The sequence below is a fragment of the Strix uralensis genome, chromosome 1 (assembly GCF_047716275.1).
Source record: "Strix uralensis isolate ZFMK-TIS-50842 chromosome 1, bStrUra1, whole genome shotgun sequence".
Taxonomy (NCBI): Eukaryota; Metazoa; Chordata; class Aves; order Strigiformes; family Strigidae; genus Strix; species Strix uralensis.
Genome location: NC_133972.1, coordinates 95,205,755 through 95,229,399, shown reverse-complemented (window position 1 = coordinate 95,229,399; position 23,645 = coordinate 95,205,755). Strand labels below are relative to the sequence as shown.

General features: G+C 41.0%; 1 protein-coding gene across 1 annotated transcript in view; it reads right to left on the bottom strand.

Annotated features, from left to right (window-relative positions):
* DAP (death associated protein) overlaps window positions 1–23,371 on the bottom strand; it is a 61,350-nt gene extending 37,979 nt beyond the window's left edge. The window contains exons 1-2 of the mRNA XM_074874481.1: window positions 23,217–23,371; window positions 16,363–16,459 (exon numbers count right to left, since the gene is read on the bottom strand). Of these exons, the coding sequence (XP_074730582.1) occupies window positions 16,363–16,459; window positions 23,217–23,271 (152 nt within the window). The 5' untranslated portion in view covers window positions 23,272–23,371. The remainder of the gene's footprint in view (window positions 1–16,362; window positions 16,460–23,216) is intronic.
* Window positions 23,372–23,645: the final 274 nt, after the last annotated feature.

Sequence of the window (23,645 nt, the reverse complement as noted above, 5' to 3'; positions counted from 1 at the left end):
TCCTTTGACCAACCTGTTTCACTAAAGTGCTAAGGTACCTCAGGAGGCAAAAATGGCTTGACTTTTGCTTTCTTAAACTACTCTTTCGTGTTATTTTATCACTGGTGTATCTTGTCCCTGGCCATCCCAGCTCTCCCCAGGCAGGCTCTAGCCCTGGCTCACTGCCTTGCCTGCTTTGGTGATGGCAGCTGCCTTGGGGACCACCCATCCCTGCCAGGGTGCTGTGGGGCTGAGCATTTTCTCCAGCAGCTGCTCCTGCCACACTTGCTACTTCACTTGCAGTATCTTCCACCTGAAGAGAGTATGGCTAGCATAAATGTGCCACTAGTATCTTTTGACTAAAGAAATTGTTGGATTCCCTAAAAAGGCTTTCATTACCGTAGCTAGTTCCTGGTTTATGGACAGCCCAAAAGATTTCTTGCTTTTGACAACATGCTACCCTCCTTAAGAGACTTTGATTTCAGAGAATAATCAGAGTAATTTTCCCCCTGAAAACCTACCGTTACATAAAAAAAAGTGAATTCCCACATGGATTAACAGAAATCAGGCTCACTACTCTGTCAGGCTTACCTTTATGTTGCAATAGTAGCCACCAGTTTTGCCTCTCCCTCCCATAGCCATCAGCTCCTGGATTGGTTAAGACTAAGGGAGATTTGGAAAACCAAAATAATGGAGGTTCTCGCTTATCTCGCTTATCTGCTTATTGCGGAGAGCTCTGAACAGGGGTGGTGCGAGGACTGAAGTGAGCAGACAGGTCCTTCCTGGGGTCAGACCTATCTGCCAGCTTCAGGTCGGGTTTGCACTTTGAGCTGGGTGGTTGTCATCATCTTCCCAGAACACAGTACCACTCACAACCCAAGCACCGACCCTCAGTGCTCACCAGCCTTGCTGACACCCCCTTAGTTAAATGCCCTACCAATGGTGAGGAACTCCAGAACTCTGAATCACTGAACTCTGCAAAAAGAGGGTTTGGGTTACAAAAGGTGCTGGAAAATTCATGAAAAATAGTTTGTTGAGTGCTACTAAATACAAGGACACAAGGGGCCGCATGTTTTTGGAAGACTCTTCTTGCCTCAGGAAAAGCTGCTGTTGTTCTAGCTTAAATAGATTTACTTTTTAATACCATTGAAGAAGTGTCTCTGGTCCCAACTACTGTGTAGGCACGTGACAGACATCAGTTCTGATCATTTCAGGATTGTTTGTAATTACCAGCTGATGACCACAACCATAGAAGTCAATATTTACACTGCCAATACTACTTCTACCAATGTGAACTCTTCCAGGACATTGTCTCCAAAACAACATCACTTCCAAATTACTTCAAGATGCCCAGTAGCAGATGGACCACAGACTTGCATCCTAAAAGAAAATTATCACACCAGGAGTGCAGGGGGCGAAAGAGAAGCTCATTACTGAGTACGAAAAGTCATGAACATCAAGTACTACACACTGAACTAAAGCAACTCTACTCTGCATAAAGATTTTTCAGGCATCTTCCCATACAGCAGTATTTCATCTCTTCCAACAGTTTACTTTAGGGAAGTGAAAGTGATGGATGTACAGAACCAAATTAAACTTTTAGATCAAAACTATCCATGTCTTGACATCTATCCAAAGATTGACTAGTCTCACTAGAATTTATTTGCAGAGACTATGCTAGTTAGACTAACATGTGGAACTTAAATTTTTCATCCATATTTACCAGGTTGTTTTCTCAATTTTGAACTGGAAAAACACAGACATTTCTCCATAAAATCCCTGCCAAGTTTGTGGTAAAATTCTTTTTTCAGAAAACTCTTACATTTCCTTCCTTTTCCATATTTTGAAAGCTAAAACATGTTTTTTTGGTGGTTTTTATTTTCCGCCTTTTAGTTAAACTGATTTTGGCAGATGATGAATCATCAACTAACACTGCAACTCTTATCTCCCTTCATCTTAAGAAAGAGGAAATCAAACTGAAAAATGTATAAATCAAGGCTGTTCCCCTCTTTGCTTTTCATTCTTTTCTTGTATCTGCTAGAAAAGCTCAGTCTATATTTATGCCCATGACTGCAGTCTGAAGAAACCAGGAAAGAATTAATCATATCCCCTTTATGCCACATATTTAAGACAATGGATATGAAATCCAAGCAAGAGCCTAGGAGAGTTATGGTGCAAACTCATACACTGCTATGCCAAAACGGAACTCCTGGAAACATTCTCTGACAGTCAAATATTAAAAAGAAAACCAAAACAAACTTATATGTATATCTTGAATTCCTGCCTCAGACTAATTCTCAGAATTTAGCCAGGAGAGAATTCCTGAGGTACTGTAAACAGTATCAGGGTAATGTCTGAGCAATTAGATTTACCTTTTCTCTAGCCCTTTTTGCCTAGGGAATCTTGCAAGATTAAAGGTATTAATAATACCATATGTCACAGTGGTGAATCCAGAGAATAATACAACTTTTGAGTTGTTCCCTGAATTTGCTATAGAGCCTGCAGATATGCTACAGACTAAATAGGTGTAGGATACAGAGACAAGACCCTCATCTAAGGCTACAGAGGCATGCCTGTAGACACCAGCTGAGAGTCTAGCCTACTTATGCTTACTTACAACAGGGTTAAGAAAAGCAGCAATTTGTTAGCATAATTTAGAATTCAATTTTAAAATGCCCTCCTAGAAGGTGCTCTGATGCAAGCTTCCAATTTTTCAAATCCCTAAAAATCTACCATAAATGTCCTGCAAACTACTGCAGCAGTACTACTGGACTGCCTCTGTAGTCAACTAATGCCACCACAGCCACTGAGAAACCAAATTCCCAAGTACTTCTCTTACTCAGTTTCAATACATAAATCTTTCATGAGATCACCATTTCCTCCCAACACACATGTCTCTACTGAAATGGCAACTGATCTTAAATGTTAAGTCAGTCTACAACTAGCCGTCCAGTGTTAGACCACACATTCACCTTGTTGACTCTCAGCAGGGAACAGTGAACACATGGGGAAGGAGATGAGGACAGAGCATGCAAAGAGTGCTCCCGAGAGCACTCTCCACAACTCTGCTCCTCAGGAACCTCCCAAACCAGAGGCTGTATCCTTGTATTTAGTAGCCTCAACAAACTGTTTTCCATGAATTTTCCAGTGGCTTTTGTAATCCAAAACTAATTCCTGCAGAGTTTAGTGATGTCCTCCTGGAGTTCCTCACCATTGGTAGGGTATTTAACTAAGCAAAACAGCTCTGTATCACCTGCAGACTTGCAGATTTCACTATTTACTTCCTTGTTAAGGTCACCTGCAACAATCAATGTTTTCACTGTTTGCATATATGAAGTCATGTCTACTATTTCCATAAACATAACTTTTGTTTATTCATTCAAATCGTAATGCATGAATATTTGCCCAGAAGCTTAGCCCAATACTGCCTTCTCTACTGAAGGTGAGATGGGCTATGGAATCTCATACCAGTAAACACCTGCTGAAATTATTGCAGACTAAGCGCAAACTGTGAAGATTCAACTCTAATGTTAGCAAACATCATTATAAAGGCTGTGAAAATTTGAGATTACTTCTGATAGAAATTTTGCTGCTAGGTTCTTTGTTCAGACACTTTGTCCCATTTGATAATCCTCTTTTTCATGACATTTTGTAGCAATTAAGTTCAAATAAAAACAAATGAATGCCACTTATCTCACAGAAGCTATTTACTTGCCAAGGTTTCTCTCTTAAATACATACGAAGAAATAACTTAGAAAAGGAAATTTTAAAACCAAGTAAATAAAGAGTTAATTTGTTTCAGCAATGTGAATGATGAATTAGATTCAGCATATGAATCTGTTATTTAATTCCTTTCCATATTTTTGCATGCCACCTAGTGAGTGTAACAGTGTTAGAAGACTTTAGCTCAGGATTTTCTAGAGAAAATGAGTGGGTTTTTGAGGAAAATTACTGTAAATTTACCCCAAGATAGAGGCTAGATATGTTGGCTAAATATTTGATGCAATTGGTATTAAATCTGAATGAATGACCAAGTGCAGAAAAAAATCTTCAGCCTATTTGATATGTGCAGAATTCCAAAAAACGCAAACAAGGCTCCTTATTAAATAAACTGAGTTACCATGAGATATGGCAGAAGACACTCTCAAGGATCAGAAACTGTAAATAAAGCATAGGAATAAATCAAATATCATAATGATGCAAGTTAACAGAGAGATCCTGCAAGAATCCTGCAAGAGGTCTAAATAGCAAGATGACAATATATGCTAATGTTAGTGAATTATTCAGGATAGAAAAAACCCTGGACGTATACAGTTACAAGGGATCTCAGAGGAACGATGGAACAATAAAGTGAAAGATGGCACCTTGATAAATGCAGAATATACACACTGGGAAAAACAATCCTAACTGTACATACATAATGATGGGCTCTAGAACAGTTATTACAAATGTTGGAATCGCCGTGAAAAGGTTTTTGAAATCAGCAGCTTAATACCCTAAAGGCAGATAAAAAGACAACTGAAACACAAGACCAATTAAGAGAAGGAAAAGAAGCACAAAAATAAAACCGTGCGGGTGTGTAAGCCTGCAGTATCCTTTTACCCTCCACATTGCAATTCTAGTTATTCCACCACATAACAAACAAAAAGATAAAAGAGAACTCAAGGAAAAACATACAGTAGAGAGGAGAAGGTAAAACAAATACAGTTATTCACTATTTCTTAGTGCGTAAGACTTGGAGGGCACAGGAAAAAGTTACCAGGCAAGCAAAAGGAAAACACTTTCTGCAGCATTGCCTACTTAAGAGTGTGGCGCTACCTCCATAGGAAGACGATTATCAACGTGAGAAATGTACATATGCTCAAAAGAGGGCTAGAGAAATAGGAACTAGGTCTAGTGGCAGTAATTTAATACGATTAGCAAGCTTTTAAGAAGTAATTTGGGTTGCTAGATGCTGTGAGAGTTTCATCGGGCTCATTCTACACCAGCCCTTCTCGTACACTGTCCCAAAGTACCACCTGCTGTGGAGTGCGGCACAGGCAGGCGAGGACAGACGGAGCTTCGTGCTGGCCCTGCACAGCCATTCATATTCTTTAAAACAGAAGAGGAAGGAAGAGACTACAACGATATTATAACTCCCCCTTTCCTTCATTGTATTAATAGTTCTTTATTGTTTTAGAAGACATGGCAACAGGCAGGGAGAAGTATGGACTATACAGCATCTTAAAAAGCCATTAGCTAATAAAGCTACGTAAATTTTTAAAAAAGCTGGAGAGGAAGACAGAATCCGGTGCATTAACTGCAAGCAGTTATCTTCCTTCTCCTATTGGCGGGGGAAAACAGTGTGCATTATCTTTGAAAATTTTCTTTTCCCAGTAAAAGTATTAAAACCTGAAAGAATTAAAGCATAAATCCCCAATCTTCTAGCCTATTTGGAATGCAGAGATTTTAAAAAATGCCAGCAAGACCCCTCATTAAACTGAGTTACCATGGGATATGGCAGGAGACACATCTTGAGGATCAGAGACTGCAACAGCCGAACACAAAAATGACACATCACTGTTGTAAAACATACATGACTATTACTATCTATTTCCATTAGAACTATGCAGCTCCTAAACACCATTTCTATTTATTTCTCAGTCTGACATAGACAATACAAAAGAGTCAAGTCCTAATCATCAGACCAGCTAAACTGTTAGTCAGCTCTGCAGGAGGAGGAACACACGTACAGAGGTCTCTCAACACTAGAACCCTTCTCAGAAAAGGTGATTTTAGAAAAATACAACAGGAAGAGGACAACTTGCAATCACTAATACAGAAATAATTTCAAGGGTAAGACAGCACAAAATAAGAACATGAAGACTGAGAAACAAGGTGTTTTAAAGGGAGATCCTCCAAAGGGCAGCAGCAGGAATAATACATTATCAGCAGGACTGCAAGTTTTCTGTAATTGTGGGTGCTTACAAGATACAAAGGAAAAATGTAGTATTAGCTTCAAAGCCATCTAGAGGTCATCCAAACCATCCCAATACAGGGAAGGAACCAGAACAGCCAGAAGGCCTATGTTTGGAAAAGACAGCAGAACATGAAGCTCCACTCCTTATAAGCTTTTGAGGCTCTGGCATTTTTTTCCCCATTGTAAACTGGAACAAGAATAAACTCTTTCAAACACACCAGCAGAAACAGAATCATGTAATGTCTGAAAACAGGAAATAAATTCTACAGCCATTTTCAAAGCAATAAATAAGAATGCTAAATTTTATTTAGTCAAAAGCCTTCTCAAGAGCAGTACGTGGAAGAATTTGTGGTAATGTTATTAGTGTCACTGTTGATACAAAACAGCATACACATGGCTACAAACACTTTTCCTCTAGAATCACAAGGTAGCGTGATCCCAGAAATAAACGAGGAATCACAGAAGTGTAAAAAAAACCAGTTTAGTTTACTGCAATTTCATTCCACCACCTCCAACACAAAAGCAACGTTTTAACAAAGAAGCCAAATGGGGTTGTGCATTAACTGGTCAGTTAATTCACTAGTGCCTCACAAAGTCTAATACATTGCATGCAAATAAGTTGCTTATTAGCAACAATAACATGGTACATATTAGCAAATATGTTGCCTGCAAAAATAAAGGATTTAAAAAAAAATTTAGCAACGGCAGCTTTCATAAGTAATGCAAAGTACTCTTGACCATTCTAACAACCACCAAACAGTAAACACACTTTACCAGTGCATGTTCTAAACACTAATGTGAGGTTACAGTTTCAGGAGAGTGACTTGTCAGGACTGCAGGACAATCAAGCTCATTATCAACATTTAAGGTGTACAAGGATCCACACAAAAAATGAGATTTTCCTTACTGAATTATTTTGAAGACTTTCAGTAGTTCCAAATACTCTCAAAAGAGACACTACAAGTTAGGCTATTATAGCAAAAACCAGCCTAGCTCTTCCACTGTAATACCTGGAGCCCTGCATTTATTTATTTATTTTCAAATCAAAAAGAAGTCTTTAAAGTAGGCTTTGGGAAGCAATGACAAACATTCAGCACTGCAAAGTACAAACAAAACCCCCCAAAAAGCACCTGTCTTAAATACAGTCCTCTGTCATTTTCCTAGAGTGAAACTGTAATTTGAGAAGACACCAAACCCAGTCAGACCCTCAGCATATCATCATTGGCAATTTAATGCTACCCACCCCACACCCCAGTGAGAATCCTAAGGGAAGCAACAGGCGCTCAGGCTAAATGAATGCCTTGGGGAGGGCAGAGTCCACCTGCTGCAAGAGACACGGGTGAAGTCAAACACGCAGGGACTCTAGGGCTGTCTGATTCAGTACTGCAGCATGCCATGAGTCTCTCCCTAATTGAGAGCTAGCCTAGTATCTAACTATGGCTCTAACAATCTGAAAGAAAAAAAAGAAGTTACATTTCAAGATCATTAGGGAGAAGAATGAGCCACTTTGGTTGTATCCTGGAGGAACAAAACCAGCTCCTCTTTGAACCCATTAACAGCCCCAGGCTCATCATGTTATATCTATTCTAAGGAATGAGTCCCAGAGAAAGTTAAACTCATCAGAACTAAGATTTGTGTGAATGCTCATAAAGTATTTTTTACTAATTGCCATTTATTTAACAGGACGACTGTGACCAAGATGCAGTCACTGAAATGTTACAATAAAATCGGAAGGCAGCAAGCCTACTGCAGCCAACACCTGCCCATCAAGTAACATGCTGCGATGAACAGCTCTATCAACTGCTACTGCAGGCGAAATAAAACTCTGATGATAATATAACAAATGTTTTCAGTCTTGTCTTTAATTATCTCTCATGTATCTCCTGCTTCTAGTACCAGTGTCCTGGGAGCAGCCGAGTGAAATTCCCTTCTGTTTGGCCCAGTGACAGTTAGCAAGTTGTAATTCTAAGTTTATTTTAATATTGAACTGCTTCAAAGTTCAGTGCCTGATGCAGCTGAGGCAGAAGAAACTTAAGGGAGAGGAAGGTGCTACTTGAAAAACTAGATCCCCCTCCTTGGCAAACATGGTGTCAATCTCACACACTTCCTACTCATTTTCAGCTCATGGTGACTTCACTTCAAACATAGGTTTTTGATTCTAAATAAATGGGTAGCATCTGGTCCTCTGGCAGCTTTTTCTAGTAGAAAGTCATACCTTTAGCTTTAGAAATGCTCTCTGTGTTGCTGAACACTTAAATATTAGAGATTTGGGTTTAGTTAGCATAACGAAAAGGATTTGATTATAGTTTTGGGTTTGGAAATTTCTGTTTCAGCACTGTCTGTGCCTTCAAACTGGCATGATGACCTTCATCCAATGCATTCCCACATTTCAGAAAGATACCAAGTGAAAAGCACTATGCAAAATATCACCACTTGAGCTATTAGCTTGAGATATTTTACTTTTCCCTACAGACATGGAACACCATACTAAGCTGTGCCACTCACAAGATACTACTTCCCATCCGTTTTCCTCTCACATGTGACTAAGCTTTTCTTACTTTCCTCATCACACAGAATACAAATTATAGACTTTCATTCTTTTAAAATCTTTTTCTTACACCAGCTTGGCTGACAATTCAACTCAGCTTTCCAACTAATTTCATAAGATAGCATATGTTTCTTCGGGACTGAACCTGGCTCTCACTGAGCTGGATGGCGTAGCTTCTATTCACTTTGAGAGGGGGAAATATCAGATCGTTTTTAGTTCTTTCACACATGCACACAGTACTTCAGGAATATGAAAAGAACTATCCATATAATGTCATAACTAGCACTTAGACTGATGGATTTATCAACTTACTTTCATCAAGAAATACTGGAAGCATGAAACAGTCTTTCAGAAGACTCACATCTTCCTGTATGAGAATGCTTCATTCATAATCTTGTCTAGCTTTTTCTCCATTCCCTACGTTCACAGATATTTTCATTTCTTAAATGGAGATATTCACAGCCTCCTTTCTTGCCTTACAGTAGTTCTGCATTTAAAAATCAGTATTCCATATTCTATTCTCTGTACTTATAGTTAAATCTATAACCATATATGCATTTGATATGGTTCAACACAGGTCATAGCAATTACTTTGCTACTTCTCCGAGTAACCGGTCATCTGCAAAAGGTATTGTCCTGAAAAAATCACATGAAAATTGCTAATATTGGTTTTTATTTTTATAATTAAACAAATTATACATATATAAACTTTAGTAGACTTGAGCATCTGCTAATCGTAAAAACTCTATGCAAAAGATTAAGACACGAAGATGAATTATGAGGTGGGAAAATGTATTGAAGCCAGTATCACTTATGTAAAGGAGAAGAGAGTGATGCTATTAAGAAATTCACTTCCCAGTTAAGGGAATAGCTTAAGTCCAAAATAAAGGTAAGAGGGAGGAAGGAGAAAGGAAAAAAAAAAAAAAAGCACTAAGCACAGAATCTTTCTGGAAAATAAAGATGTTTTAGAGAAGGTAGGAAGTTATTTCCCTCACTGCGCTATGTTCTATATTCTGCTTAATAATATCACAAAATTATAGTTGCAAATTTTTTACAGCTCTTTTGCCAGCAGAACTGCCTTTTAGCCTTTGGAATATTTAATGAAGCAAAAAAAAAAAGCTACAGTCACACTAAACTCTCATAATGCTCAACGTTTGCTGCAGTTTGCATCTTTCCCAGAAACTGCAAGCATGGGATTCACAGCCAGGTTGCTTTTTCATTGCATTTCCCCCAGACATTTCATCCTCTAAGGCCAACTGCCTCCAAAACTCCACATCTGCGTAATGAGAGCTCAAAGGCCAAAGACATGAATAAAAACCTTCAAGAGTCATATCCACTATATCCATACATTTAATCAAATTTCAGGTTTTATATTGTCAAGCATAAAATGGCAATATCTAGTCTGTGAACATAATCTTTGTGTAAAGCCACATCAGCTCACAGAGGTAACAGAATCAGGCTGGAAAAAGAAGGGAAAAAAGAGGTACTTAGGAAGGTGGTTGAAGAAATGTGAATTCTGTCAAAGAGGAGGATGTGGATGTTGATGATGGATGCTCGTACACAGTATCAGTTCACTCCTTCAGAGCTGCCTCCACTAACACAATAGCCCAAGGGACCTTTTAAGCCAACACTGAAGTGGCCCTGCTGCCAGAAAGGGAGACTCAGTCAGTCCTCTACCCACCAAAGTTGTACATTTCCTCTCCAAAAACTTAACCAGATGATGTAGCAGCGTATCTGTCCTGACCCGTCTCTTTCTCTTAACTGTAAATATTCACCATGGTGAGTCAATGCCTGCTTGCTTTTCCAATATTTTGGTTTTATAGATGCATGAACACAGGTGAAGGTGCATTTTTTTCAGCTTTATGTTGAACTACATGGGAGAAACACTAATGGGCTGAGCATTTATGGAAGTACAATGCTACCTGTTCATGAGGGTTTGGTTTCCATGTTTAACATGCTGTAAAGTATCTCACTGTTGGGTTTTTTTTTTTTTTCCTCGGAACTCCCAAGATTTCCCCTCTGTCAAGCACCTGTTGACTCTACAACAGACAACATCAGAACTAACTGGACTGAAACATCTTTATCCATGATGCAAACTACCTCCTACAGGACTTGTGTGCAAGCGAGCTGAACACCAGACATAATCTCCCAGGTCTTGGCTGTGCTGAAGGGCAGCTATTCCCAAGTCAAAGGATCAGGACTTTCGACTCTACAGTTTCTGCCCCAGCTAAATAACCAGAACAACAGGGTGAAATACAAGAAGTAGAAATAGTTTCAAGCATTTCCATATTTAGGGTGTAAACAAATGTACAAACATGCCCTAATGGCTTAGTTGTATAACCTACTTCGTGTTTTTTAAATTCTGTCAGAAGATAACAAGGGTCATTACAAGGCAAAAATTAAATACATTTCAATGACAGCAGAATCTTCAATGGCAAACGAAAAATGGAGATAATGCCTGTAACTTATTTCTTGTCAGCTGCAACAGACCAAAGTGAGGGAAAGGAAGAACAAATTTACTCTTGAATGAAAGTAAATACCTGCAGTCTAAATTTTTGAGACTTCCACTGTACTTCTAAAAGAAAAAAAGCAGGTGCAGCTTAACTAGCATATTCAGATTTAACTAGTAACAGAGATACCTGAAGTATAACAGCGGCCTTCAACAACTCTCTCACCATGCGATTAAGTAACAAGACTGTCTTTTTGACATACAGACACCCGTATGCTTCATTAGCATGATTTTGCGTTTGAGTCACCATATTCTAAATTATCCCTTTTTTTTATTATTTTTCTTTTGCCCAGTGAATATAGCTACATCCAATATCCACATGCTAAACTGAATTAAAATCCAGGCTGCATAATTTAGTCTTTCTAGAACTAATGGGAAAGTCAGACAATGCTGAATTCACAATCTCCAAGTTTAAGATACAAAACACATACAATTTACATATGTATACTGAGAAATCACTCTACTGCCTTGATATTCGGTAATTAAATCGCTGTGATTAGCCACTTTGTTTCAGAAATAGAACAAAAGAGAAGGAGTCTTTAAACATGAAAGACCTTGCAGTTTACCCTATTTGTTAAAAAACAAAATGAGCCAGGTATTTGCTTTAAATATTTTTTTTTTTTAAATTCAGATGCTGATATATAATTATAGTTTCTTGTTCTTGAGGTCCCAGAGAGACTATTAATGAAGCTCTTGTGCAAAACTGAACAAGCAGCTCTCACTTCAAATTATCTGTCTTTCAGGAGTGTTTATTATGGCTAGAGTCAGATGCTGGCACAGGAGTGCACAGGATATTGCAAATCTCAGTTAAACATGCATTAATGGGCTTCTAATAAAGCCCAGGACTATAAGTAGCCTACTTATTCCAAGTATTTTCTATGACAACATACAGTCCTGAAAAATGATGGTTTCTATTCATAACCCTACTTCTAATGATATGTTTCACCTTCATCTAGCATCACAAAAAAAAAACCTTCCGGCAGCAATCAGTATGACTGTCAATCAAACAAAACTGCAGCCATATCCAAAAGCAAATCAAAGCAAGTCTTAAGCAACTACAGAAACATCAAGAAAATCAGTAACGGATCACACCAGAAGTTCATCCAGCCAGTATCCTATTTCCAACCAGGCTGATCAAAATCACCCTTGTCTTCAAGAACATTTGGGCCAAGGACTCCACCTCACAGTCAAGTTTACCACTGACATCTTGACCACAGTGGTGCCACTGGCTTTGGATGCCACACACATTTTTTTTAGTTCACCTAAATGAAATGATGCAACCCCTCTCTTCTTTCACTGAGTCTTCTCCATATAATCATATCCAGCCATTCCTCTTTAAGTAAAACTATATTTATACCAGACATATAAAATTATTTCCATTACTACTCAAGGTTGAGAACTGCATTGTAGGAAAAGTTTAAATTTGTATAAAATTGTCTTACCAAATATTGTTTTAAGGGATCACAAATCACCATTATAACAAGTCAGCCTACCATTTCATGAAATGGTAGGTTGTCATAACAATTTTATTTTGGGAAACAGAACTGAATAAAATACTTTGCAGAGTAAGTTACAGTTACTGGTTTGCAAGTTGCTGAACAACTGAGAAAAAGAAGTGTCACAGAAGATACACCCAGTGAATATTACTTTAAAGTCACCTTTATCACAGCAGTTAGCTACTTAAGGGGTGTTTACCTGTATCAGCTTTGTTTACATTAAGACTAGAAACACTGACCCAATGTCTTTTTCTGCAAGCACACTGCAAAAACAATGCCAGCTGTCTCCCAAGCCACAAATACTTCTACGAACTCTAGCCGAAAGCTTTCTTGCTGAGCAGCTGCTCAGATTTGTACCATCATGGGGAGGACATGTGCTCTTGGAGCTCACAAGGAACTCTGGGAGAGCTGGAAATCTTCTGCCTCAATTTACTGCCAATTCCACTAATCTGTCCTCAACTAAACCTGCAATGAGATTAAAATAATCACTCAATCCTAGTCTCCCTCTTCACACACACACACAAATTACTCTTCTCTGTTTTACTATTCTCTCTCACATCACTGTCAGCTGCCCATATCACCTGATATGAATTGCCTGAAGGGCTGTTTGCTTCTTTTGACTTTGAATGCAATACAGAGTAGAGATTGCATCAGATCAAGCATACTACCTTAAAACGACAAAGACTGAAAACATGAGAGTAGAAAGTTAAAAACACAGATGTGTCTGCATCTGCTTAGCAAAGGGACATAAAATATCAGCTAGCAAAGACCAAAAAGTATGTATGTATTGGTGCCGGAGAAAGCAGAACAGAATGCTACTGGCCTCTTCTCTCCCTCCTGACAAACCTGTCCCCATCTCCTGATAAACCTACCTCCACGGGCATCAGAAATCCAGGTGTTTTAGAAGGGCACCGTGAATCACCAGTAACAGAAACTCCAGGGGACTGCAGCTCCCAGCACAAAAGCAGCTGACGTGCTGCAAACGTAATTTAATTTTGAGAAACAACAACAAGTTTATGTACTACGGCTTGTGGAGTTTGCTTATTCTGTCCATGGCTAAGTAACTTCTTGCTCACATCTACAGCTTGTACAGCCACCAGAGCTGTACAAGTATTCCCACAGGAGCCTACAACAGTGACATTAAATTCTTTCCCTCAGACACAAAAGTTTCCTAGTTCTACCAGGAAAACAACTTCTCTCAGACTTGTAAACAAACTTACTTCTGTTTTATAATTCATGCTGCTTCCCATCTAAATATGTTCCTTCTGTCCCTCCTACTGCTTTCTTTCTCAAGAGGATTAAATAAAAAAAATAAGAAGTTCAGACCAATGACTGCTTTTTGTATTAATATACAGGCTTGAAAATAACTATATGCACAAATGCCTAATACAGACCAATAACGTATCCTCTACAAGGAAGCCAAAGCAAAGAGCGCGCTCTAAGTGCATATTTTGACAAAAATTGATCAGATGGCTGAGGGAATGGATTTTATGAGGTACAACAGCTAACTATTCCCTACTTAATACAGTAGCTCTAGAGGTCATTAAACTTTCTCCTCTGCCTTTAAAGCAAAAAAATTGCTCACGGACCTGCCTTACAATATTAATATACAGTGCATATTTGTTAGCATCTTAAGATCCAGAGTGTACTCCCCTTCCTGATCATTCTGTTGGTCGGGCTTTGTTTCACCTTGTGGGCTGGTCTCAGGGAACCTGACATGGACTCCCTGCAGACGACGCTAAACTGAACACGTAGTCCAAGAAGACACCTAACACGTGCCAGCTAGGCTTGGTCCTTCAGTCCAGAAGACCAGATTAAGTAATCTCCAAAACGCACCCAGCGTGAACATGAAGTCCTTGGCACCAACTGTTTCCCTCTACAGATCTGCTTCTCTTGTGCCACAGCACCTGCTAAAGCGGACACTGCCACAAGTATCAAGGTTAAATTTTAACTTTTCCCTACGGTATTTGAGTCAGAGGGGAAAATTCTAATCTTGTCTGAAGAAAGGAATAAAGCAGATAGCTATATTGTAACAGAGGTTTAGATCTGTGAAGAGGCACAAGAAGTCTTCTCATTTGGATCCTAACGAGATTCCCTCGCCATGAGGTTGTCAGGCCAAGGAAATGTAATAATAAGCAGGTATATAACACTGTACTGGACTTGGCTGAGATGGAGTTAATTTTCCCCACAGCAGCCCTCATAGTGCTGTGCTGTGTATTGGTAGCTAGAAAGGTGTTGATAACATACCAGTGTTTTGGCTGCTGCTGAGCAGCACTGGCACAGCATCCTGCTGTCTCTCCAACACTCCCCCCTCACCAGTAGGCTGGGGGTGGGCAAGATCTTGGGAGGGGACATATCCAGGGCAGCTGAGCCAAACTGACCAAAGGGATATTCCGTACCATATGAACTCTGCTGAGCAATAAAAGCTAAGGGGGGGGGGGGGGGGGGCAGTGTTCGTTACTATGACATTTGTCTTCCAGAGCAGCCGCTACACATACTGAAGCCCTACTTCCCAGGAAGTGGCTGGACATCGCCTGCTGATGGGAAGTAAATAAAGCTTTTGTTCTCTTTTGCTTCCGCACATGGCCTTTGCTCTTGCTTTATTAAACTGCCTTTATCTTGATCCACAAGTTTCTTCCATATTATTTTCTCCTGCCTCCCGAGCTGCTGGAGAGTGATAGAATAGCTTGGTGGGCACCTGGTGTCCAGCCAAGGCCAATCCACCACAAGCATACCTTAAATAAAAGGATGTATCCTCAAGCAAAGTTTAAATGAACCACAAGATAAGATACCTTCGTTTGGACAAAACTTGACTGCAGTACAGACTCTGTTCCAACTTACATGCCACTGAACAGAAATACAAGATGGCCAACTTGGTTAATGAAGTGGCATAAAGTTTCATTTTCCTGCCTTTCATTTCAATATATTAATTAAAATTACTTTTTCCTTCTCATAAACATGTTTCCTAATCAACTTGTGATTTAGTAAATAAACACATTTGTTCTTATTTATACAGACATTTTCACAATGCTTATTTATTACCATTGTTTTACATGTAAAATAAATATCATATAAGTCAGTCTACTTACCAAAGCACAAGAATGGCTCTCTTTCTTTTGCATTGAGCAAATAGCAAGGACAAACAGTAAGCTAGTATTTAAAGATTTCAGGTAAATATAGTCTTGGCTACAAAGACAAACCACTAGCCAAGTAAAGCAGCAGAAAACCAGGTGGCTTTTGTATGAATACAGCAACAATCCATGGAACGTCTCTGCTTTCATTTCTACACAGCAGTTATCTGATAAATCTAGATAAAAAGGCTAAGAAACTGCTGTCTGCCTTGGTATCCTCCACCACTAAAACTGCTAGATTCCCACCTAAAATAAAAGCAGATAATATTCATAGCATTTATTTGTACTTGTCTTTTTAAAAGCACCACATTGTCAAATACCTCAGAGAAAGGCGTATGGGCCAAAGGGTAGAAGGAATCAACCACCACACAGCAAGACCACCTCGTACACAGATTGCCAGCCTAATGCTTGTGTCCAAATGTGCCTAGCCTCTGTGTTTCTGCACAGTCTGAAATAATGTTCAGAGATTTTAGGAAAGCTGATGTTTTACTTTAACTGTACTTTTTTCTCTAACCTTCTCTTACTGGGCAGGACCATTTAAAGGAGGCTCAGCAATGTAAAAATTCCCAAATTTCCCAATTCTCTTAATGGAGCATGTAACTTGCTACCACTTTAAATCAATTTTATAATACAAAACCAACTGTATAGTTGGTTTGCTATCTGCAAGGAAAACAAACTGGTGATAAGGTTCAAGGTCATGGAAATTTGCTGTAGCACATGTGCGAAATCAAAGTGCTCACCTGCTGGTTTCCCAGTCTTGGTCATCCTTATCTTTTTCTTCTTTGGCATCAGAATTATGTGGGTGTTTCTGCACGATCCGCATCCCACCAGCTTTCACTGGAATAAAAATTAGAAACAACAAACCTCAGACAAATCAGTGTAAGTGAAGAACACTTTAAGGATGACTCTCCCTCCCACCCTAATACTTTGCAGAGTAGTTTAATAGTAATCACAGTTTGAAAAAGGGGCCCAAAGTGTTTAAAAGTGGCAAGCCTGAGGAACAGCTACTTCAGGACCACATCTGCCATTCTCTTTCACATTATGCCATCTTTGGTCATCCTGAGAAGTTGCAGCTCATTTTACCACCTGCTTCCAATACCATTTTAGAAAACTCAACTCTGTTTTAACTCTCCCCCCACCCCTACTAACTTGCAGCAGTCAGAAGAAGAAACAGAGGCAATGGCTTGCATAACACTATGCAAAAGGCCACAAACATGAATGCTAAATACTCCCATAAAACAAAAAGGGCTGAAGAACCTTACCAGTCATTTCGAGTTAAAAACTACAGCTATAACATTTATTTGTGTATATATATATACACACACACATATATATATTTGTATTTATAGAAAGAAGTACTTTACAAACACTATAATAAAAATCAAAGTTTAGAGTGACAGTTAACTTGCATTTAGATCAGAGCTTTGTTTTGCAAAACGTAAGCATCTACCACATTTCAAATCCTTGTCATGATTTAGTTTTAGAAACGACACAAACATGAAAGAATCCCTTTGAAACACAAAAGAAGTGAAAGCAAATCCACTTATGTTTATCATTTATCTTCTCCAAAGTGAATTATAAAATAGGAACCAAGCCAGGCCTAACACTGCTGCTACCAAGCAGAGCAACAGGCAGGCTGCTCTTGATCTGCTTTCTGTTTTAGTATTGTACTTTTTTTTTTTTTTTTGCTTCAACCATTGCTATACACACTTAAGGACCGCACAAGATAAGACGATGCATCTCATTAGCTAATTGGATGGGTTACACTGCCGTTAGCAACCACATCAGAAAACCACTATAGCGGTCAGAAGTCAATAAAACCACCTACAGAAACGTGGGTTTGTGTTTCACATCACCAAGACGTAGTAAGTCTCTCACACAGCCTCGGCAGAGATGTCACAGCCCGAGCAAGCAGGATGCCAGAGCAGCAGAGGGAAGGAGCCAAAGCGGCTTGCCAGGGCAGCTAGGGGAGGCTGTGCTTCTGACAGCCCTCCCGTGCCCAGCCACAGAGGGATTAAGGCACCTCACAGCAGTTGAGTGCTAATCCCTGAAACCTAGAAACAGGTTTAGTTCTCAGTTCTTAACCGGGACAGCAATGGAAAGGACATTCCTGTGCATAGATTTTACAGCCGGGGTGAGGGCAAGCAGTAAAGAGAAAGTGACCTGCCCTATGAGAAAGTGACAGCTCTTTAGCCCTAGGATTTTTTAAACAGATTTGAAGCTTTGTGTGATATTTGAAAGATAAACTTCTGATTCAACAAAGGACATTAACTAAAAGACAGGTGATCAACAGACAAACCCGAAATATCTTTTAAAACCTATCAAAACTGTGTCCTCTTAGTGTGCATTAAAAAAACTCCACAACCAAAACACTAACCATTTTGTGTTCTCTCTCCAGCATAAAACTTACAATCCTTAAATTGATGAGAAATGTTTCATGTGGGACAAGAAAAGATAGAAAGATTAGGTAACAAAGAAATGTAGTTTCAAAAATGAAACAAAAATTAACATTCCTGTTCATTTTTCTTGATGCAAACTCCTTAGAAATTTAAGTTTGTTTGCAAAAGCAAACACTCTGAGCTCTGTCAAGTGCTGTCCTCTTCTAACATCTCCGTTCATCAAAGTGATTGGTATGTTTTATTTAATTCATCATTGCACAATCAGTTCTTATTAGCTCCCTTTCAAATTACTTTCTGTGGAAGGTGCTGTCTCCACAGCAACATCTGCCAGGTTACCAACAGGGCTTCGGGACAATTCACACACACTTCCGCGTTCTTCACCATCTAACAGAAAACTACAGAAAACAATACCTGAAGATTTAGTGCTAATTTACGTGGTCTAAAATCTCTCTCCTCTCCTATTGTATATCATCAGACCAGCAGCCACTTGTTTTCTCTTTATTTGTCACTGGCAAAGATATGCAGCTAACACATGCTGTTAAATCCCTGTTAAAAGCAAACAACCAGACAATTAAAAGGCATAATAGCGACTGACCAATGCCGTAACGTATTAATTTTAATAATCTGATCTTTTGCACCAATATCCACAGGCATAGTATAGACAGCTAAAAGAACATTGGAACATAATTGAATAATCTTTAGTAATTCAGGGTTACTGTGCAGATCTGGGAAACCAAAAGAAGAATCCAGCAAACAACTGCAGTAATAATGTGGATTTCTGAGACCAAAAGTGAAACAATTAGATCAGCATCCTGTACATATATTGCTGATGTACATCTCTGCCACCCATGACACAGCATGCTCATACCCAATCTAGTTTCAAGAGATTTAGCTCAAGAAGAGAAATACCCTTGCAACATAATTCACCTTCCTTTTCAACCTTCAAGCTTCAGTCAAACTACACTACCTCAGGGTTAGACAGAGAGAAGAAATAATGATTATATCCACCAAGCTAAAAACACTCCACTCCATTTGTGATATTTTCTTGGGACTTACGAGGATTCATCTATTTCTTACTTGCCTAGCATTTACTACATAATTTGACAGATGCTTACCATGGTGATTTTGCCATTTAAAAGTCATTCTTAAAAGAGTAAGAGCTCGGATTTCCTTATAGTAAATCCTGCACAGGACAGAGAGAGGATTTAAATAACTGATAAACCACCTTCCAGAACACTGCCAGAAATCAGTGCCCAGAAGATGACAGTGACAACGACATCCTGTTGGGACTAGGAAGAAAGCTGAACAGGGAGCTCAGGCTGCAACTGCCGAGGTCAGGTGGGACCTGTGCTAAGGCAGGAGGGGACCGGGAATGGCTCCCCACGGTGGCAATGGCCAATAGGCCACCAGCCTCTGAAGTGTGAAATAAAGAGGGAATCTTCTGCCAGCACACTCCAAGAAGAGCAACAGCACAAGTCTGTTTGCCCCACTACCGGATAAGAGCAGAGTTTTGGATTTTAATTGTATGTCACGTTCCCCTCCTGCCGAGAGACAGCCAAGACTGTTTTGTTTGACCTGCGAACACCAGCCTGCGTTCTTCTTAAGGATATGACTACTCATTTTGGAAATGTATTAAACTGTGTTAATCAATTACCACTCAAGACAATCTGGAGTAGGGAAACATTCTCAGTCTGTTTAACCTTTCCCCCCCCACACACACTGCCATGCTTCTTTCAGACTGTTCCCAGTTTCTGAGACTGAATTCTGAAATAAACCCCACTGAGTCACAGCAAGCACCAAGTACCTAGGGAAGCACCACAGCTCAGTGATGGCTCCGGCCCCAGCTCGCTCAGGTGGCAGATCCGAGGCAGTCCTTCCTGGGGAAACCTTCCAGATCAACCCAGATCACCCACTGTCACAGCAGCTGGCCAGGAAGTTTTAGAAATCCAGAGCATAACCAAGAGCTTTAGCAGCTTCCTGTTTTCCCTGAGCATCATATTAAATATTAACACAAAACTTATTCTTATGTACCGTATAATAACAGATTCCATTACGTTGATAAGATGTATGAAAAGCCAGGACTGAGAGAAACTCAAAATATGCCATTCTGCAAGCTTAAGAGAGCGTACATTAGTGTCTGAGAAAACAAGAACAGAAGTAAGAGTTATGATATACCTTCATTTCACAGAAATCCTGGCCCAGAGCTATATTTTTTTTATGTAGGAAAAAGCACGTAACCGTTTTCATGAACCTGCTGCAAAGCTTCATAAATAAACTATTAACACAATCACCTTGCTTTATTCCTCCACAGTATCTACTAGAAGAAATGAACAGCTAAAACCATAATTATGGAGACCTCTTTAGAGGGACCATGAGCTGTACAAACCTACTCAGCGATGTATTACAGATGCATTGAGCTCATTGACAGATATTTAATAAAGCTTTAGTTGGGGCCCTCTTAAGTTTCAGAAAGGAGTTCAAAGTCGCTTTGTGCACCCTATTACCAGCCTGAGGTCTTGAGGTTTCTTTCCATTTCATTATCCTTTGTCTTTTCAAGTGCTTTTCTTGTCTTTTTTTTTTTCCCCCCTATGTGAAAGATCAGTGCAGAGAGGAAGCTAACAGACTGCATGCAGACAGTAAGCGAGGGCTAACAGTGCATATGAAAAACAATGGATTTGTCAATTCTGCTTTAATTTGATGATCCAAATCCTTTCTAACTTTTACATCTCTTAATTCATACTCAGTGCAGTAAAGACACATCTGTAATTACAGGTAGGGCTCTCTATACAACCGTATGCAGCAAAACCAGAGCTTTTAAGTCACTGGCCAAAAAAGACCGCATTACATCTTTGCCTTGGTAGGAACTTGCTTTGTTATTTATGAACACAATCTCACCTGTATTTATTAGTCATATTTATTTTTAAGAATTTTTTACTTTGATTTTATTAAAACTTGATTGCAAAACTGCCCTACTGCATTATATTATTATTCGAGTATCTAAACCGGCTTGAGATACAGGATTAAAACCCAGCTTCAGCCCCTAGAGTAAATATTGAGTAATCGAGTAAATAGAGTCAATGTTGCTAGTGAGCACATTTATTGTGGATTTTCCAAGTGTTAGAAGACCACAAGGCCACTACTTTCCTCTGCCAACCAGCTCAGAACCATCTTCTTCCAGAAACGACCTGCAGATACTATAAAGCATTAGCTTTTTTCCAGCCTCAAAGGCAGACTTGGTGATCACCTTCCTTCCAAAGCTGAATTGGTGCATACTGACAAAAAAACCCTCAGGGATGCTAATGATCTTAAAAGGCACTTAGCTGAAAAAGTTATTCGGTTCATATGTGGATACATGTTTTACAAAGGAGAAAAAAAAAAAAAAAAAACGAAATATTCTAACAGCAAGGGAAACCTGTACTGCACTCCAGTTGTGCTTTTGCACTGTGCATCGCTAGTTTCTCATGTGGCCTACAGAGGCTCACTTCAGGCCTTTAAAAAAATGTCACCTGTTTCTAAAGACAGGTTTTGAAGCAAATCTCAAACATGCAACAACATCAGAAAATATGATAAAAGTGATAAAGCATCTAAATGAAAATATCCACCATTTATCCTTTGTTCCCTTTCCATCGATGGTGCACCTGGAAGACACAGCTAAACCAATTTAAGGTCTTAACCATCCCTTCCCACTGAAGCTGACGTTTACCTGACCTCAAGGCAAGCCAGCTCGAGGAGCTATGGCAGCAAAAGCTGTGGACATCGGGAAAGGTGCTTTGCTTTGTTTCCCTGAACCAGCTCACCAGGAGGTCTGGTAAGAGCTAAAGCCAAGACAAGGCAGGATGCAGAACTGGGATGACTCTGCTCAGCCAAGAGATTGGCTTAACTGTACTGCTGAACTGAATTTGCCATGCAAAGCAAAGCCATTAGTTCTCACTCCTATTATCTATTTAAAGGAATTTCATTATAAAAAGAGCATAATTCAATTAGGGTTCAAAAATTGTTTTCAAATTTAGCTTTAAATCTCAACAATTGATTTGAATATAAAACCACCCAGTGAATTAAGAATTCCAGCATTTTTTGACTGAAACACTTAAGAAAAACCCCAACCCCAAACTATTCCACTAGGAAACAGTAGGAGACACATGACAAGTTGCTGGTGCGGGGACCAAAGTTCCCTTTTTTCAGAAAACTGTAAAAAAGAAGAAAAACTAACAGTACGTGAAGGAACAAGACAACTTGGACACTGGGAGTAACTGAACCCCACCTGTGTACCGAGAGGAGCTGCCGCCTCTGGACGGTGGCAGAGCACTGCCCCGCCGAAGGCGAAACGCAGCTCCTAACCCCACCACCCGCCGCTCTGCTGGCCCACGAGCAGGCAGTAGCGGGTGGAAGGTGCCAGAGCTCCTTCGCTGGGCAGTGAGCAAGCAGCTTTATTCGCTTCCTACCCTGCCAGCCTCCAGAATTAAAACTTGGGAGCGTGAAGCCTGCTCAAGCACTCGCACTGTAACGCCCACAGGCAAAATGGACGCACAGAAGAGTATTAAATTTGCAGTTTGTCTGTTCGCGCCCAGCCTGCGCCGTGTTGCGTGCAGCCACGCAGGCTGGGATGCGGCTGAGACTGCTCCTTTCCCCTTCCCGCCTTCAGCAGCCCCAGGCGGTGGGTTCGTAGGCCTCCACCACCTTTCGAGGACGGGATGCCCTGACGGACGAGGAGCGATGAGGGCAACGCTACTCGTCTCCCGGGTCAGAAGCTTGGAGATGCCAAACGGCACAAACCCGATAAGGGCTTGTCTTCCACCACAGTTCCTCTGGGAAAAGCGGGGCAGGGAGCGTCGCCCCCGTTACTGGCGAAGGGGGCCGGGAAGGCTGAGGGCGAGCAGAGGCCAGGCCCACGGCCACCGCCCGGTGCCAGAGAGCCGGGTCAGACGTCGCTTTAAGCGGCGGCACCCGAGCAGACGACACGGGGAAACCACCCGGGGCTCACCGCCCCGGGCGGCGGCGGGACCCGCCCGAGCCAGCCCTCACCCTCCTCAGCCCCGGGCAGCGGACAAGCCGCGGACTTGGCAGGGAACCGGCGCCCGGGCGGTCTCTCCCGGAGGCGCTCGGCCCCCGCGGCTGCCCAGGCCCCCCCCCCGCCCCGTCCCGTCCCCAGGAGTGGGAAGTAGAAAGAGCGGAGAGACGGGAACCGGCGGCCGTACCAGCAGGAGGGTGTCCGGCCCGCGTCTCTGCTTTCTCTTTGGGAGGCGAAGACATTTTTACTGCGGCAACGGCCCCGCTCCCCGCACCGGCCGCCCGCACCCCGACGCCGAGCAACAACGGGCAGCGCCCAGCCTGCCCCGCGCCGCGCCCCGCTCCCGCCCTGTCAACGTGGCCGTCGGGACGCGCCCACCGAGCGGGCGGGGCGGGGCGGGGCGGCACTGGCGGCTTTAACGGCGGCTCCGTGGGCTGTGCGCGTTGGGGGGGTTTAATTTCTCGTGATTCTTTCTGCCACCGCTGGGCGTGAAGTCAAGCGTTGCGAAAGCGCCGAAGCCTGCCTTTATTTTTTTTAATTCCCCTGAGCGATGCGAATTCGCCTTTATGTAACTGGTTCCTGCAACAGACCGCCTTTAAAACCCCGTTTGGATAGC